General features: G+C 46.5%; 1 protein-coding gene across 3 annotated transcripts in view; it reads right to left on the bottom strand.

The window, feature by feature from the left end:
- Nucleotides 1–19,578, bottom strand: part of LOC147029124 (uncharacterized) — a 121,077-nt gene that overhangs the window by 60,731 nt on the left and 40,768 nt on the right. For 2 of the 3 annotated variants that reach the window (XM_085876189.1, XM_085876188.1), the window contains one exon: nt 4,115–4,547. In XM_085876189.1, coding sequence (XP_085732315.1) covers nt 4,115–4,547 — 433 coding nt within the window. Of the gene's footprint in view, nt 1–4,114; nt 4,548–5,568; nt 5,967–19,578 lie in introns of those variants that run through there. The other variant, XM_085876190.1, reaches the window with a different exon arrangement.

The raw sequence follows: 19,578 nt of genomic DNA, 5'->3' as shown, positions 1-19,578 counted from the left end.
TTCCTTATTTTTCATGAAGAAAACCCAACCTTCACCATCATTTATTCCTCTTCTTATTCTTAAGAATATCTTTGTTGTCCAATTTGGGAATTTGGAATCAGTATTCCTCCACTTCATGTCCCTTCTTCCTGCATTCCTCCTCACCCTCCCCTCTCAATGCTTCCCCTGCACCTGACCAACTCAGACCTTGCACATTAACCCATCCCCACAAAGCCTTCCTCAAACCTTGCACCTGCAATGCCCCTGCGCCCCAGCCATGCACCCTTCCAATGCAACCTCCCTTGTCCTTAACTTGGTGGACCTCAAACATCCAAGGTCTCTGCTCTAAATGATGGATCTCTCAATCCAGGCCACTGCCAATGAACCAGACATCATCCATTTCACAGAATCCTTTCTCCCACAGTGAGTCCCTGACTCCTTGGTCTCTCTACCTGGTTATTCTCTCTACCTGGAAAGCCATGTGTGCAATTGGCCTTGGATGCCAGAGGCAGAGAGTTGAGTAAGGCAGGATTTTAGACTGTATGAAAACTTGAGATATGTTTCGAGAGACAGCTCTGATCTCTTGGCTGCCATTGAGGGACTGCATCCATTGCTGGGTGAGACGAAGCAGCATGTCCAAGGTGGAGTGACCTGGTCTGAAACCAACTTGGTGAACTGAGGTGAGGTTTCTACTCTGCGCTCACAAAGCGAAAAGGGGGGTAAAGCAATCAGTCACGTACGTGTGCCGTATGTACATGTTTGCATTTTAAAAATTCATTTTCTCAGCAACACTCAATCTGATTGACATGAAATTTTCCAAATTGCTGTTACTCATCCTGTAGAATGTTTTTGTCATAAATATGACATCGAAGGTCATGCGGAATAGGCGCCACCTTGGAAAAACCGAAAAACTTTGCACCTCTATACATCCGAAACCACTCCATGGAAAACATTCACACCTGGCTCATTGTCAAGTACTCCAAGAGGGGAATAAGATGTGTTAATGATGATGTCATCGCTCTCTTCATTATTGTGTCATAATTCAACAAGTATAACATTGATTAGATGAGTTATGAAATTTTTTTTTCTTTGCAAGTGTTGTTCAAATTGACACAGAATTTTGACCATAGGTGTAGCTCCTCCTGTGGGAGTTTAGAACGATAAGAATGACATCATCGGTGACATGGTACAGATGCCATCTTGGAAAAAAACCGAAGTACTTTGCACCTTTATATCTCAAACGCTTGATGGAAAAAATTGAACATGGCTCATTATTGTCAAGTACTCCCCCTGTGGAATAAGATGTCAATGATGATGTCATCGGTGACTTCATTATGATGTCAGAATTTGACAAATGCAACGCTTGATCCGGTCAGTATGAAAAAAATATTTCTCTGCAACTGTTGATCCGATTGACATGAAATTTTGACCAAAGATGCACCTCCTCCTGTGGAAATTTACAATGATAAATGTGATGTCAGAAGAAGCATCGTAAAGGTGCCATCTCTTGAAAAAACCGAAAAACTTTGCACCTCTATATCTCCGAAACGGATCCATGGAAAAAATTGAAGCATGGCTCATTGTCAATTCGTCCCAATGGGGAATTAAGGTATGTTAATGATTATGTCATTGTTACCTTCATTACAACATCATACTTCAACAAGTGCAATGATTGATTCGATGACTAATTAATTTTTTTTTATATCTGGGCAATGCCGAGGTTAAAAGTCTCTTCCTCTTGGTAAATTTGTACCTGGTATTTCTCCTTCCCTCTACCTGGTATTGACTTGAAATTTGAAGAGCATTTATATTTCAGGTCAATGAATTCAACCACAAACAATTTTTGAGGTCAACATGGGCCAAATTTCTGAAATCCTCAATTTTCATCATACGACTTGAAATTTACACAGGACTTTCATAAAAACGACCAACATGTATCACGTGATCTGGCAGCCACATTGGATCAAAGGGAAAATGTTTGAAAATCGTCGTAGGAGAAACTCCTTCACCGATCAATGCAAAATTAAAAAAAAATTGATCAATGACCCAAAGGAAATGCGGTTTGATAAACATGATGTCATTGGTCATGTGGTCTGGCAGCCATATTGGATCAAAGAAGAAGAAAAAAAATCTTCAAAAAAAAAAAAAGAGTTGGCTCGAACCAAGTTCTTCTCAAGACTGTACATGATACATATTCTATGAATACTCTCGAGTTGGATGTGGAAATCATGACCAAACAAACACAAACAGACACAATCAGTTGGATATGGAAATTGGAAAACTCCAAAACAGTTGCTTCGAAACTTGGCAAGGCCGAATCGAGCACTGTCGAGTATCCCGAGCGGTGTTGACGCCACGCTTTTGAATGATCGTGTCTAAACATGTATTAACGAGCTGCGAGAAAAGGGAAACCATGAAAGATGAGAGATTGAATGAAAATAGAAAATAATGAAGGATTACAATCACTGTATGCACGTTTTCAGTGGTGCAGTAATTAATGGAAAGTTGACTGCACAAAAATAAATGAAGAGATGGAAAGGTAATGGCAAACCACCCAGTATCAGCCTTGCCAATCATCCTTCAGACACAGACACAGACACAGACACACAACCAAGGACCTGCCTTCAGGCAGAGTATGCAATCAATCAATCAACTGCAGCTCTTTCTCTATTTTTCCACTCACAATTGTTATCTTCTCCAATTCTTGACTCCCTTGATGGTGTGAAATTCATACAAAATAGCATCCAATGAAATGTCGTGACTACTCCTTGTGCTCAAGGACTCGATTGGACCCCACCCCCACCTCTGTAACAATTAGATAAACAGCCCCATTACTCTCCCCACCCCCCACAATCCTCAAGCGTTACGCCCATTGAAGAAAGCGTTTTTTCCTTCAAAAGCTTTTGAAAACGGATTGAAATGATCATTTTCCCTTGTTTCTCTGGCATCAGCACCCCACGTGTTCTTGTTCATCAAGAATAATTTTTCTTCATCGTCTTCTTCACAAAGGCATATTTTGTAAAACTGTCTCTCACGGAACTGCTCGTCCTGCCATCCATCCTCCAGTTACTTCAGCTCGACCTTCCTCCATGCCCAGAACAAAAATTCCATTCACCCATCCCATAATGTTCATCTCAGAAAGTTAAATATGGGAATCATGGGAAGGTGTGTGCAGAGGGTGTGTGTAGAGGTTGTCTGCACACAACAAGCAAATCTCATTCACTTCATTTTGAAGCGTAAAACCACTGTGTGTCAGTGCCCTCCCAAACATCAACGACAAGCCCACATCCTTCCACATGTCTCCCTCACCCAATCCTCATCAACCCACGAGAACTGCCCCTCTCAGGTTACCCATCTCACCCCTCCCACATTACACTCATTCCATGCCCCCCCCCCACCTGCACCTTCTCAACATACCACTCCCCCCACCACCAGGTCTCACGCTCAAAGCCTCCCACTCTCCCAACACCTTCGACCCTGTCCCTCACTGTGTGTACCTCAAACATCTGAGGCCTCCGCTCCATCCTGATAGATCTTTCAATCCAGGCTGCATCTTACTGCCTCGACATTTTCTGTTTAACAGATTCCTTTCGATGTCCCTCATAATGTCCATGCCGATACAATAGGTAGAGGTAAACAAACTACGTCCTGCATGCGGATAACTTAAATGATGTCTGGGGTTGGCTTTATGGTTGGGGTAGTGGGCTTGGAATCCCGGAATCCTGAGTTCAAATCCCACTTGGTTGTTGAATTAAAACCAGGTGGGGTTGACTCTGATTGTTATTCTTCCGAGGTTGGCAAAATGAGTTCCAGCATGCTCGTCCACTGTATTGGAGTGGCGACCCATCCAGGATTGTGTCCAACAGCCAAGGAGACTGCTGAGTCAGCACCAATGCTCTGCACAGAGTGCAGTCGCAATGGATGGATAACTTAAAAGGTGATGTTAAACATGGAACACTTTGGAATTTAATGTGATTTAGAAGAAAAAACATTGACTTTGTCAATCGAGAATTAAAAAGTCTTCAACAACATAAATTGTTCCAAAAGAGATTCCATAAGTTACAAAAAAACAACATGAATGGTTCATCATTGACGTATTTCTTGACATATGAGGGTGTATGAAATGGTGACATACCAGACTTGGGTGTTAATCCATAATCCTGATAGTGGAGGTTGCAGACATCACTGAAAACGATTCCCCGGAAAGCAGGAACATTTTCCAGTTGCTCATTTTGGAATCCAATAAACTTTTGGGAGAAACTGGAAAGTTCTCGAGTAACATTCTCCAAGTTGATGAACAGACTTCCCAACAGAGAAGAGCCTGCAAGTTGGACAACCTGCGGCTTCAAAAACGAATTCACAAATTTACAGAAGTCAGCATACATTGCAAATTTAAATTTCTCTTTGGCGAGAGAGAGGAGCTCTGTTCGCAAAGAATCGGAGTCTGTACAAGCTCGAAGAACCTTGTGATTCTCAATTCCAAGTACATTGATCACTGCTTGGGCTGTTTCTGCTCTCAGACCTTGTGATTGGAGCCATTCCAAGAAGGTGTCCATTCCAACGGTGACCTGTCAGGGACACAAGGCTCATGTTAACAAAGGAACGGTTATCCATGTTATTTTCTTCAAAAGGGACACAGACACAGACACCGAGGCACAGACACAAGACACAAACAGACACAGATGGACACACACACAGACAGACAAAGACACAGACACACACACAGACATACAAATACAGACACACAGACAGACACAGTCACACATAAACACACACACAGACACAGACACACAGACACAGGTAGACGCAGAAACAGACAGAGACACAGACAGACAAAGACAGAGAAACACACACAGACACAGACGATACAGACACAGACACAGGCACAGATAGACACACACAGACACAGGCACAGATAGACACACACAGACACAGGCACAGATAGACACAGACACACACACACACACACACACACACACACACACACACACACACACACACACACACACACACACACACACACACGAAGAAGGGACGGTGCCCCATATTCCCTGTGAGTTATAGAATTCCCGAATAATTTCCCTGTGGAGTCCAAGTGCCCTGACACGTGATGCCCGTGGAAGGTTCACGAGGAATGTTATATTTTAGACCCTCACGATGTTGTTGAGTTTTTGGATCATGAATCAGGTTTTCATCTCCATTCAGGTTATGAAGGTTAAATATCCCACGGAACAGGTAAAGGAGGTAATCGAACCTCGTACCCTCGTTACACCTCGTCGTAAGGAGATAAAATTGGATAAACAAGTTTATTATAAAAGGTTTCTGGTGGTTTTGTAGTTAAAAGGAACAATGAGGTTTAATTATCGTTGTACGAAGTTTCGTGATGATGTGATTGTTAAACAATGTGGTGAATAAAACAAAACGAGTGAAAAACACCTCATTAAATCAACAACCAAACACCTCAACATACATTGGATAAAAACTCCTTTAACTTCCCTTCATTTCCGGCATCGAGGAACAGAAAATTATTTTATATTTAAATTCCCGTTTTACATCTTTGTGATAATGAAATAATAATTCTGAAAATACCTCTTCAGATCAGTTCCACCAGCACCACGAGGACCTGAGTTGCAGGAACAACACAAGTTTACACGAAGATCACCCGGAAGTTCTTCTTCTTCCTCTGAATGAAAACGATTCTTCTTCCTCTGAACGAAAATGATTCTTCTTCCTCTGAACGGAATTGATTCTTCTTCCTTTGAACGAAACTGATTCTTCTTCCTCCTTGTTATCACCTTTGTTGTCCTTTTATTCACTGATCTCCACGATGCAAGTTGACGACTCATTGGCCAATTGGTGTCGTATGAACGATTGAAGCCACAGATCGGCCATTTTACCACTCCCATTCATTGTGGACGAGTGATACCTCTTTGCAATCACCTTTCGTGCTGTTGTTCAATCATCGACGTCATGAAGATTGGAGGGACAAACAAATGATGTGTACAAGGTGGAGGTGGTGCAGCGAGGTCAGTGGTGGAGGTGGTGCAGCGAGGTCAGTGGTGGAGGTGCACCGGGTGGAGGCAGTGTTGGAGATGCAGCGGGTGCAGGCAGTGGCGGAGGTGTAGCTGGTGCAGGCAGTGGTGGAGGTGCACCAGATGCAGGCAGTGGCGGAGGTGCAGCTGGTGCAGGCAGTGGTGGAGGTGCACCTGGTGCAAGCAGTGGCAGAGATGCAGCGGATGCAGGCAGTGGTGGAGGTGCACCAAGTGCCGGCAGTGGCGTTGGTGCAGCTGGTGCAGGCAGTGGTGGAGGTGCAGCTTGTGCAGGCAGTGGTGGAGGTGCAGCGGGTGCAGGCAGTGGTGTCCGTGCCGAAATATAAATTGGTGGACATGAGGTATGGGAGACAGTTTTTGTGAGTGATGAGATTAATAAATATGTAGATTCTTCATTCTGCAGGAAAGATTGTAGATATAGAATTCTGTGTAGTTTTGTCGGACCAGGAGGTCGGGACATTGAAGGAATGGAAACGATGTTGTGTCGCATCATTGCAGGAAGAAGTTGGTTGTGGTCACCTTGGTGCGAATGATATCGGGAAAGTTTACTCAGAGGTTTTGAATCATCGATACAGGATATTGGGTAAACGGCTGAAAGTAAAGGGTTGTGAGGTCATGTTTTCTAGGATTCTCCCAAGATTAGGAAACAATATAAAATTATGAACAGAGCAAAAGACGTCAATCGATGGCTGGAAGAATGGTGTCAGGAAAAAGGTTTTCCTTTTCAGAAGCAGTGGGAATCATTGAGGAAGGAATTCAGCCTTTTTTTTTTAGGTCAGTGGAGGGTGGAGAAGGGATTAAGGAAGGAACGGATGAAGTCATTGTAAAAAGTAAGGCCAGGCAGGAAAATCGAATTTCAGGAAGGGAAAAGTTAAATATATTCTATCCCAATGCCAGAAGTTTAAATAATATGGAAGAGCTTGAAGCCAAAGTAGATCGCGAGGAGTATGATATAGTTGCAGTGAGTGAGACATGGTTAAAGGAGGAGAGTAACTGTAGGACAGGATAAGAAGGCTCCAAGTTGTATCAGTTTGATAGGAAGGAGAGAAGAGAAGGAGGAGTAGCAATCTGGGTAAAGGACAGCATTGCATCAAGAGAAAGGGGTGACATTAAGGAAGGAACTTGCTGCAGGTCAGGTCGTCAGGTCAGGTCAGGCCAGATTAGATCTGTGAATTGCCACAGGTATCATGGAAACCTGTACTACCCTGATCCATGGTCGGTTGTCGGCGACAAAACCGTCTCGCCCACCACGTGTTTTTGGTAAGGAGGGTGTTTTGATATGGACACCCAGCAGGATTTAAAAACAAAACCTGTCAAAGGGCGGAGGAGCTCCTTGTGAGGCAATGGCCATCCATATCTCGTGGACAACTGTGTCTGCGGACGTCCTCCTCGAGTTGTGTTCCTTCTTATTCAGAGGTTAGTGGCAGGATTTGCATTCCGGCCACCGTAAAACCCTTCATTCCACAAAACACAAAAAACGCAACGAAATGTGAAAACCCACTCCATGGGAGTACCTCCTGGCAACTTCCCTTCACAGGACAACTCACCAGATGACGGGATTGGGGCAAAGCCTTCGCGACTCCCAATCGTTGATGATAGGAGGGAAACCATGGGGTAACATTCCCATGTCAGATTGCGGGAGAGTGTGTGTCGAAGAAGTGCTGAGGTGTCATCCACCAGACAGCGGTCTCCTTGGGTTAACCTGAGGTGGTCCCTTCGGGTGGGTGCCTGGAATGTCCTCTCCAGAAGAGAGGATGATCACCTGTCTCTGTTATCATCTGAGCTCAAGTGTTTGGACATCGGTATTGCAGCACTCTCTGAGTTTCGGAGACCTGATTGCGGCGAGGCCATGGTGGGTGGTTACATCTACTATTGATCTGGTCGCTCTGATGGTTACCATACTCAAAGAGTTGCTGGAGCTGTGTCCAATAAGCTGACCCCAATGATAATTGAGGTTACACCGGTTAACGAGCGTATTATAAGAGTCAGGATTGTCACTACTTCGGTGTCATTTCCCTGGTCTCCGTTTATGCTCTGACGAAGGCGAGTGATCTCACCGTGAAGGATGCATTCCATGCCACGCTCGAGTTGGTGGTTGATCAGTGCCCCAGATGAGATACACTTCTAGACTTGGGGGATTTCAATGCATCGACTGGAACTGATAGGGATGGTTATGAGACATGCGTTGGTCCCCATGGGTCAAGAACTATGAACCTGAATGGCACTAAGTTCCTTGACATTGCATGAAGTCATGGACTGAGGGTGGCTGGTTCAGGATTCAGCACACACGCCCATTGCTGGACTTGGTATTCCAACGCTGGCGGTGTGGCAAAGGAGATTGATCATGTCCTCATTGATGGTCGCTGGAGGATGACCCAGAATTGCTCGGTCTTCCAGAGTGCTCAGTTCCTCAATACTGACCACCGGCTTGTTGTGGCAACTCTGAAGTTGCACCTTCAATCCAGGAGAATGGTACCATCCTAGCCGAGGCTGAATGTTGGCAAGCTCAAGGACGAGAGGGTAGCTGAGGAGTTTGCGAACAAGCTGAGTGGAGTTTTGGGGGGTCTGCGTGCTTTGAGATGTCCTGAAGAGTTGTGGAGTGCCTTCAAGACCACCGTCCTTGATGTTGCTGGTGGATGTCTTGGAATTCAACGAAGGGCAAAGAAGAATTTTCTCTCTCATAGGACACTGGATACCATTGACCAGAGTCGCAGGGCCAGGCTGAATGGCAGAGCTGAGCTGTTCAGGGAGCTGAGGTGTAAAACTGTATGTGCATTAACGGTGGACAAGGAGGCCTATGTGCAAGGAATCTGAGAGAGGGGAGAGCCTCACTTGTGGTCAAGTGATTCTCGTCCTGCTTCCAGGTGAATTCGTGCATTGCATTCATCCAAGCCCATTCCTCTGTGTCCTGCAGTTAGAGCAGAGGGTGGTAGGCTCTTGACAGAGGAGTCTGAAGTGAATGCCCGCTGTGCCGGTTATTTTGAGCAGTTGTACCAGGCTGATCCACCATCTGTCGAGTTGGACGTCAGGGGTGTTACAATCCCTGTTGCTTCCCCTCCAATCAATTGTGGTCCACCTTCGCTTGTGGAAACACAGGCTGGCCACGGTGAACCGGTTGAAATGGGATAAAGCTCCAGGAATCTGTGGCATCCATGTTGAACTGCTCAAGGCTGGTGGAAATGCTGCACTCGTGTCATTGCATGCAGGTCTGTGCTCTGCCTGGAACACAGGCATCATCCCAACTGATTGGAAGAGGGGCCTTGTTGTCCAAAGAGGTCAACGATTGACCGTATCCTTGCTCTTCGGGTCCTCACAGAACGCAGATGAGAGTTTCGGCAGGGGCTGCTTGCAGCCTATGTTGATCTCCATGAAGCGTTCGATTAAGTGAATCGGGATGCCCTCTGGAGGATTATTGGGCTTCGTGGGGTGCCACCAAAACTGATCAATCTGATGTCTGAACTCTACTCTGGTACTGAGAGTGCTGTGAGATGTGGTGGTACCATCTCTGACTTATTTCCAGTTGTTACTGGAGTTCGTCAGGGGTGTGCACTGCCCCCCACACTTTTCAGCACTTGTATGGACTGGATTCTCGGGAGGATGTCGGAGAGATCAAGCTGTGGTGCATCGTTTGGGAATGTCAGATTCTCTGACCTTGATGTCGCAGATGATGCAGTTATCCTTGCGGAGACTTTAGATATCCTTTTGGGGGCCCTCGAGGTGCTGAATGAGGAGTCGGAGCCGCTGGGATTATGGGTTTCCTGGGTCAAAAACTAAGATCCAGGCTTTCAATGACATCTTGGATGCTACTGTCCTGTCTGTGCCTGTTTGTGGTGAGCATGTTGAGGTCGTGGAGAGATTCAATTACATTGGCAGTGATATTCATGTCTCTGCTGGCTGTGAGTCAGAGGTCAATAGACGTCTGGGTCGGGCCTGGGGAGTTATGGATTCCCTGGATAATGGGGCATGCAGCTGCTGGTCTTGTGCAGGAGGATGAAAGTCCAAGTTTTCAGGTCCTTGGTGCTTCCAGTCTTGCTCTATTGATGGGAGACTTGGACTCTGACCAAGGATCTGAGACAGAGACTAAAATTACTTTGGTACCATGTCTCTTCAGAGAATCCTTGGCTTTCGCTGGTCAGACTTTGTGTCCAATGAGCGGTTGCTGAGAGAGACTCACATGAGATTTGTTACCTGCATAGTCCGTGAGCGTCAGCTGCGGCTGTTTGGACATGTGGCTCATTTTCCTGATGCTGATCGTGCTCACCAGATTCTCTCAGCAAGGGAGTCTCCTGAGTGGAGGAGGAAAACGGGCCAACCACATGCCTCATGGTTGCAGCAGGTTGATTGGCATCTCAAGGAGATGGGGATGGGCCAGGCATCTGCCTCGGGGATGGCCAGACGGAGGACCCTGGAGTACCGGCGGAAAGTGGACGCAGCGACGTGCTGCTCTGGCGCATGCTCCCATACCTGACATGTGGTCAAGTGATTCTCGTTCTGCTTACAGAGGAGTTTGCGCATTTGCATTCCTCAAAGCTGGTCCCTGATTGTACTGCAGTTGGAGCAGAGGGAAGCAGGCTCTTGACAGAGGAGTCCGAAGTGAATGCCCGCTGGGCCGGCTACTTTGAGCGGCTGCATCAGGCTGATCCACCAGTTGTCGAGTTGGATGTCAGGGGTATTATTATCCCTATTGCTGACTCTCCAATCACCTGTGGTCCACCTTCGTTTGTGGAAACCCAGGCTGTGGTGAACCAGTTGAAATGGGGTAAAGCTCCTGTGATCTGTGGCATCCATGCATAACTTCTCAAGGCTGGTGGCAATGCTGTACTCATGTCATTGCATGTTGTTCTGTGCTCTGCCTGGAACAAAGGCATCATCCCAACTGACTGGAAGAGGGGCCTTGTGTCCCTCTCTCGTCAGGGAAGGGTGATCGCCAAAACTACAACAACTACCGAGGGGTGATGCTGCTCTTCGTGCCCGGCAGGGTCTTTGCTCGGATAATTTTCGATAGGGTTCATCTTTGCGGAGACTAGAGATATCCGTTTGTGGGCCCTCGAGGTGCTGAATGAGGAGTCAGAGCCACTTGGATTACGGGTTTCCTCGGTCAAAACTAAGATCCAGGCTTTCAATGACGTTTTGGTGCTGCTATCGCGTCTTGTGCCTGTTTGTGGCGAGGATGTTGAGGTCACGGAGAGATTCAGACCTTGGCAGTGATATTCAAGTCTTTGCTGGATGTGAGCCAGAGGTCAACAGACATCTGGGTCAGGCCTTGGGACTCATGGATTCACTGGATCATGGGGTGTGGTGCTGCCAGTACCTGCGCGGGAGGACGAAAGACTGTTTCTTCATGTCCTTGGTACTTCCAGTCTTGCTCTATGGATGTGAGATTTGGACTCTGACAAGTGATCTGAGATGGAGACTTAATTCCTTTGGTTACAGGTCTCTTCAGAGAATCCTGAGCTATCACTGGTTGGACTTTGTGTCCAATGAGTGGTTGCTGAGAAAGACTCAAATGAGATTTGTTACCTGCATAATCCGTGAGCATCAGTTGCATCTGTATGGACATGTGGCTCATTTTTCTGATGCTGATTGTGCTGACAAGATTCTCTCAGCGAGGGAGCCTCGTGAGTGGAGGAGGTCAATGGGATGACTACGTGCCTCGTGGGCACAGCAGGTTGATCAGCATCTCAAGGAGATGGGGATGGGCCAGGCATCTGCCAGGGGGATGGCCAGACGGAAACTCCTGGAGTACGGGAGGAAAGTGGATGCAGCGACGCACTGCTCTGGTGCATGCTCTCATACCTGTCCTGACCTGAAGCCCTCGGTGCGCATTTGCTCGAATCAGATCACCTCACCAGATCAGGTACAGCCGAGCGGAACTGCCAAGCACATACCGGCTAAGAAATGGATCGCTGGAGAACAACGTCCCGGCTAAACTCAGGTGCGGGCCGTGTTGGACCAATTAAAGAAAACACTAAAATGAGGTGGGAACATTTCTCAACTATGTTGTTATTTACAACCAAGCGAGGAAAAGTATGTGGCACAGAGAATAGGGATTTATTTTATGGTCAGCAGGGGACAGCTCGGAATTTGTGGGGTGTGGCAAAAGGGCAATAACTTACAAAAGAGGACACAGAGCAAAATTATCCCGACTATCTTCTACATTCTTACTTTATCAAAGAGAGGCACCTTCTCTCACTCACTCAAACACACACACACACACACACACACACACACACACACACACACACACACACACACACACACACACACACACACACACACACACACACACACACACACACACACACACACACACACACACACACACACACACACACACACACCTCGTTGAGGATGAGCGCCCTCTATATACCTGGTGCAGTCGGCTGACCAACGCGGGCCAGGATGCTTGGGAGGGCAAGTTGGAAAGATACTGGTGTCTTGGTGTTGGAATGGGACTGTGGGAGGTGCGGTGTGGGACATGATGGGTGTGGTATCGTGCTCAAGGAAAACGGGATTGCGAATCAGTAACATGTTCTTTGTGCGGCCACAGTCGACGGGATTGAGAGGTGAAAAAGAGACAGAGGAGAATAGATGTGTCAGAATGAAGATCCCAAACCTAACCATGTAAAGGGCTTTTCGTGTAAGTGTGTACCTCTGTGGGACACTCCACCTGAGCGTTCCCACCTCGTGATATGGCGCATTATCTCCTCCATATTAATCCGCCAGAACTTGTGGCAACGTGCGTTCCACACTGGTCCGCCGTCTGTGCCCAGTGGTGAGCCCGTCTGGTTTCGCGGGGTGGCAGCACGTCGACAGCTGTGGTGTTGCACAAAACTGGATGTTGGAGGGGGCGATGAGCAGAGGAGTTGGCGTTGAGAGGTCAGGAGATGTGCAGTGAAAGAGCTTGTTATGTTCCCATGTTCGTTTGAATAAACCGTTGGAGAATATTGAATTCCTCATTTTTGGAGTATTTTACGATACAACAACAGGATGGCATGGAGTCTGCTGCAGACTCTCCCTCAAAGAAGCTCTAAAAGGACGGCAGTCAAAGAAAAAGCTCGCAGGCTCACGCTCTTGACGGCTCCACGCTACCCCGTTTTATAATCCCCAGGCGAAGGGTGGGGTGTGGATGGGAAAGCAATGCACCCTGGCACAAATCCTGCTCCTCCATTGGGCCACAGTGGCCTGAGCCATGGCCCACCAGGCTCCTGAACTTGAAATCAGCTTATATGCACACCAGCTTCGGCATGGATTGGAGCTCCTGACTTAACATGGTGAGCATACACCTCGAGCTGGCACCTCAGCCCCGAACGTGTGCAGAATGCAGTCTGTGTGGAGGATGGTAGCGCACGTTCTCTGCCACCTACGGGCAAATTCACGAGCTAAAATGCACACCCAGGACCCCAACCAAACTCCCGGATTGTCCTTCCCACGACTCCTCCTCATTGCTTACGGTCTTGCTGTGGCCTGATGACTGGATGAGGGTTGTAACAATTCCTGACGCTTACTTGGGACATTCCCGGTGAGATGCGGTGGAGCTATATAGCGTCTGTAGCGTGGTTGAGCATCTGCGGCACCAAGAACAATGGTGGATGCCATGCGATGCCCGAAACAGAGTTGTGAATTGTTCCGATGCAGAGACACGAGGGTGTACAGAAGTATTTTTCCCGTGTGCGGGAGATATTTGTGGTCAAAGTGGTGAAATTTGGTGAACGAAGTGCGGAGTAAGGTAAAGAGTCGGTTGGGAATTGGCGCGTAAATTTCAAATGAAAATACACGGAAATTCCCACGGAAGGTTGTCTTGAGTGCAATGAGGAGGACGATCTGAGGTATGGGAGGCACGGAGCTGTGCTCATTTAATAATTATCCGTTGAATGGTCTGTGTGCTTGCATGCTTGTGTAGTTTGGCTAAAAAGAAAGGATTTGAGTGGAGGTCAAAATGCAGATTAAGCACATATTTATTCGACCAAACTGTGAGACCCACGCAACACAATTCATCCCATTAACCCACGAAACATGAAGGGAGGATGAATTACACGAATGATTTGTTACTGGATGGGGGGGGGGATAGAAGCCCCGGGATCTCTTGGGGTAACGACAGCCCCTTGTATGATTGTGTCAGAAGATGAGTGGAGTGCATGTAACATAGCATGGATGAGTGCACACGAAACAGTGGGACACGGATCGACTCAGACGAGAGTAGTGGGTAGTGTAGTGGACCGGAGGGGCAAGCCTCCTGAGTGGGATAAAGTTATTTCGGAAACCGCAACGGCTCCGCATGACTCGGCGTGTGAGTTAGGGTCCGTGTTTTGTGAGCCGCCGAAGCGTGGATCATTGTACGGTTTATTCATGGTTTTAGGGGAGCCGGCGTTGAACGATCTCTGTTGGTTACATTACCGAAGCGCAGACGATTGCTCGATATGTTAATGGATTCAGGGGATCCAGCGTTGAATACGATCTACGCCAGGTACATTACCAGAATGCGGATGGCTACAATGGAGACAAACGAAGGAATCGAGTGAATTTGGAAAAATATATCCCCATGTGAGCCCGTACACGGTGCCTGACGTGCTGAGCGGCGTGAGTGCTGCTCACAAGAAACGTGGCATGAATTGAACCGCCTACGTCACCGGTGGGCCCGTGTGCATGGCGAAGCTCGTGCTGCAGGCCGTATGAGAGTGACTTCAGCGGGGATCTTGCCACATGAAGGGCAGGTGTGTAAAGCACGGTGGTTCATATGGGAGATAGCCAGAAAGCGAGCATTTCATGCGATAAACGGGGCGACGTTTCGCCCTCATGTATCAGCCAAACTGAAGTGGCGAGTGCGCTGTCGATCACCGCCATGGAGATGCAAGGCTCTCTGAGCCTTGCCACGAGTGGACAAAGCCTGGCCAGGATGTGGCGAACATACTCACCCGGGCCAAAGGAGCATTAGTTGGGGGAAGGGTTCAGCGTTAGATGGAACAGCCTCATGGGGGCATGAGCAGTCCTCCATGGGGCCTGGGAACATCGGTTAGGGGGAATTTAGGTTCGAATTTGGAATGGATTAAAGACATGGACAGACATGGAACGTGTCGTGGGGATGTAGCCGAGCGATAGAGTTCAATGGAACGTGCATTTCAATAAGGGAATAAGGGAATAATGGTGGTGAACAGCTGTTTTGAAAGCCTGGAGGGAAGAATGGGAAAGAATAGAGTGAGGAAGTTTATTCCAAAGGCAGGAAAAAAGAGGAATGAAAGAGTGAAGATGAGCAGTGATTCGTGATTTTGGTAGTTTTACCAGAAGGGGGTTGTTGGCGGACCTTGAGCGCCCTGTGGAAATGTGGTGGGGACAAATCGCAGAGAGAGCAGGGGGGGCAAGGCTGGAGAGGAGTCGGTAGAAGACAGAAAGACCACCGACCAACCTGCGGTGATTGAGTGAGAGGCCCAAAGACTCAGCTTCATTGCGGGAGATGCCGATGATCTTAAATGCCCTGGTTTCGACAGCGTGAAGCCGAGAAAGGTGGGAGGCAGGAGCACCAGCCCAGAGGGGAGAGCAGTACTCCATCAGGCTATGGATAAAAGCTTTGTAAGTGGTCAGGAGCTCAAGAGGGCCGAGGAAGGACTTAGCACGACGGAGGATTCCCAGTCGGCGACTGGCTTTTGAGGCGAGGTTGGAAATGTGACTTTCCCAGGAAAGGTCATGGCAGATAGTGAATCCTAGAAGCTTGAAAGAAAAGACTTCTTCCAGAGGATTGTTGAGAAAGTGGATGGGGGGGTTTTGTAAACGGTCCTTTCGAAGAGACATAGTGAGAGTGTGAGAATTGTCTGGATTGAAAGACATGTTCCACGTGTTGGACCAGTTTGTGATTTTATCCAGATCTGCAGTGAGTGAAGAAGCTGCTGCTTGCCGGTCTGAGGGATGACAGATGGTACGGCAGAGGGTGGAGTCGTCGGCAAAGATAAATAGAGGATTTTCCAGAGAGTCCGAGAGATCATTGATGAAAACCAGAAAAAGAACAGGGCCCAGAACGCTACCTTGAGGAACTCCAGCCTGCACAGGAAGAGGGGATGAAAGAACTCCATTTAGGGCCACACGTTGACTGAGACAGGAGAGGAAGTCTGCGAGCCATGAGTGGAGATGGCCTTGAATACCATGGGAAGAGAGTTTGGTGAGTAGGGCAGGGTGCCAGACTGTGTCAAAAGCACGTGATATGTCCAGGGATACGGCTCGGATTTCCTGTCTGGCATTGAGGACCTCCATCCATTGATGGGAGAGCAGAAGCAGCATATCCAGGGTAGAGTGACCTGGTCTGAAACCAAATTGATGATTGGAAATCAAGCCATTGGAGAAGAGGAAGGATTTCATATCTGAGGCGATGATGGATTCCATCACCTTGCTGATGATTGGGAGAAGGCTGATTGGTCTGTAGTTATAGGGATCTGTTTTTGCACCTTTTTATGCAGGGCAGTGATGTTAGCAGATTTCCAAGCAGATGGCAGATGACCTTGGGCAAATGAGAGGGTGAATAGAACAGAGAGAGGGTGAGCAAGAGCAGAAGAGCAGGCTTTGAGGACACGTGGGCTGATGCCGTCTGGACCGGTTGCAGAATCTGACTCGAGGTTTGAAAGCAAGCTCTCCACCTTGTCAGGAGAAAAGGATACAGAGTCCAGGGACAGTTGGGTGCGACTGGGTAAAGTGGGTAGAGATAGTGATGGGTTTAGGACACAAGATTTAGCTGCAAACACCGAGTTTAGACATTCAGCTTTATCACGTGTGGAATCAGCAGTGCGGCCATTTGAGGTAAGGGAGGGGATGGAGGGGGAACATACACCAGAAACAGATTTGATTAAACGCCACCAGGATTTTGAGGAGGAAGAGAGGTTTGAAAGTTCAGACTTGAGATGAGAAAGATGTTGTTTTCTGGCTCTCCTGAGGGTAGATACACACTTGTTCCGAGCTTTGTGAAAAGAACTGAGATTGCCCTCAGTTGGGTTTGCTTTCCATGAGGCAAAGGCAAGTTGTTTCAGGACAACTGCCTCGCCACAAGCTTCAGTAAACCAAGGGCGGGAGGAAGGGTAAGACAACTGAACACGAGAGGGGATAAATCTGTGCATGAGGGAGAGCAAGTTTCTTTGAAAGAATTCCCAGGATGAGTTGATGTTTGAGAAAGTAGTGATAGGAGACCAGTCTGTAAGTTTGATGGCTGCTCGGAGACCCTGCCAGTCGGCTTGAGTGAAATGCCAGAAATGTGAAAAGACGGGGAGCACGAGTAGTTCGAGAGACGTAGTTCGAAGAGTGTCAGTGTTTATGTGAGAAAAAACAAAAAGAGAAAGAAACATGATGAATGAGTGTGGGTCAGAGGGCCTGAGTGTGAATGGAGTGATTGTGGAATGCATGGTGCGAATCAATGATTGGGGGGGGGGGGGAGTGAATCCCACCAAAGGGAACCTGGGATTAGTGTAATATTAGTTTGCAGGTTAGTTAAATTATCCAAAAGGATGTTGTTTTGCTGTTGGTGTTGAACGAAGGCACAAGACCTTTTGCAGGGTGCAGGAGACTATGGACCAGCTGGGAGCATAGCTTAGCAAATTTGCAAACTGAATAGAGGGCACCCCAGGCACCGAAGTAGTTGGTAAGAGTAGGCCCGAGTTAGTGTAATGGCCATCCAATTCATCTCTGCTAATGCCCTGTTCGATTCCCGCTAACAGAATTCAAAAAGCTTGCCTAGTTTCGGAGATAATTTTTAGGCGATTTCCATTAGCGGAGATATTTTGACGACATAACTTTTTTTCTCGGAGGAATTTTCAAAATCGGAGATGGTTACTGTCTGCGCGGGGTATTTTTACATATATACGCCAAGTTTCAGGAATTTTCGATGAAAACTGTAGGCTCTGAAACAAAAAAAGTCCACAAGAACAACAACGTGAGGAAGACAGAGATCCTCCACGAGGATCTAAAAAATAAAAACCTCATGGATGAAACTTTAGAAAGAAAAGATAAGACCATCTGTAATATGCAAGGAGAAATTAGTATTTTTTTTCAACAACCATAAAGATATAAATCCTGATGAAATAAAGGATGTTAATGTATCAGGTGAAATGACATTTCATTCAATAGTAGTGCAGGATCATTTTTAAATTACCTTTATATAAAAAATGGAGTAGTTGAATCTGTTAATGAAAAAAAGTATCCAGATATAGATGGTTATGTTTTTTCTATGAATTAAATACGAGTCATTATTCAAGTGAAGATTTTGAAGATTATGAGTGATGACAGTTATGATACCGAGAGTTTGTGTTCAAACGACAGTTATGATACTGAGAGTTTGTGTTCAAATGGCAGTTATGAAAGTAGTTTTATAGATGATTGTGAAAGTACCAAAGATGAATTTTAGTTTCAGGAAAGTTTTACTTAAAAAATATGAATAGTTTACTAGCTTTTGAGCCTCTTGAATACCATGATTCTCCATATGACAAATTTGAGAATTGTCCTGCATGTGATAGAGTGTGATTAAACACAGTCAAAAGCCCATAAACAATGTATATTGGGTGGTCGCGAGAGTACCCGTATTGTCGGGTTTTGCGTGTGTGTGTGTGTGTGTGTGTGTGTGTGTGTGTGTGTGTGTGTGTGTGTGTGTGTGTGTGTGTGTGTGTGTCTGCAACGCGAGGCTCCACAGCACAAACCAGAAAACCGATTTCGATGAAACTTTGCGAACAGGTGCCATATGGGCTGCGAGTGTGCGCATTTGAGTTCCGTTGTGAAGCAACCACCCATTGCTATGCAGCGGCCAAAAAACCATGTTTTAAGAACCCAAACGGTATTTTCAATACTTGTCCTACAGCTTTGAATGTGGAGAAAAGAGACTTCGGAATTAAACACTTCGAGATATTTCGAAAATTTAACTCGAGCCGATTTTTGATTTAGGTTTTATTTTTCAAATGGTAGTCCTTCAAAAATAGGGTGTCTATTTACCGCCATATTTTTGTTTGTTTGTATGTAATGGACAGCTCAGGAGGCCAGAGGAGTCAACTGATTTTGATGAAACCTGACAGGTTGGTTCATACCAGGATCTAGTTCTATGCTTTTCACCACCGTTGCTCTGGACACCACCGTTGCCGAGCAACGGGACTTTGAAATTTTAGAAAAATCCGAAAATATTAATTTTTTTCGAAAATCAAAAATGGGCTTCCACGCTTTTATGCGCACTCTAATCAACCTCTTTGTCAAACATTTTCAGCCCGATCCGTCAAAAACTGTATGACTAGTATGCAATTATGTCGCGACCACCCATGTCGCCTCCCGGCTTGTTCTGTGCTTATCTTCTAATTAATGATAATAAAAAATATAAAAACGAATATAATTATTTAAGATTTACACCAAAATTGAATGACTTTACAAGATTGATTCGAGAAATGAATGTAAAGTATGAGGGTGATAACACACCTTTCCTTACAATGGAAGAATCTGAATGTATTTGAGAAATGTTCAAAGGATTGTTGTTATATATTATTCACGATTGTCATTTTCAGGGAAATATCAACACAAGATATTGTAGAAATAAAATAAT

The sequence above is a fragment of the Eptatretus burgeri genome, chromosome 4, assembly GCF_056783735.1.
Source record: "Eptatretus burgeri isolate ZD-2024b chromosome 4, Ebu_testis_v1, whole genome shotgun sequence".
NCBI classification, from domain to species: Eukaryota; Metazoa; Chordata; class Myxini; order Myxiniformes; family Myxinidae; genus Eptatretus; species Eptatretus burgeri.
The sequence above is the reverse complement of the archived record's forward strand: the minus strand, read 5'-3'. Positions and strand labels throughout refer to the sequence as shown.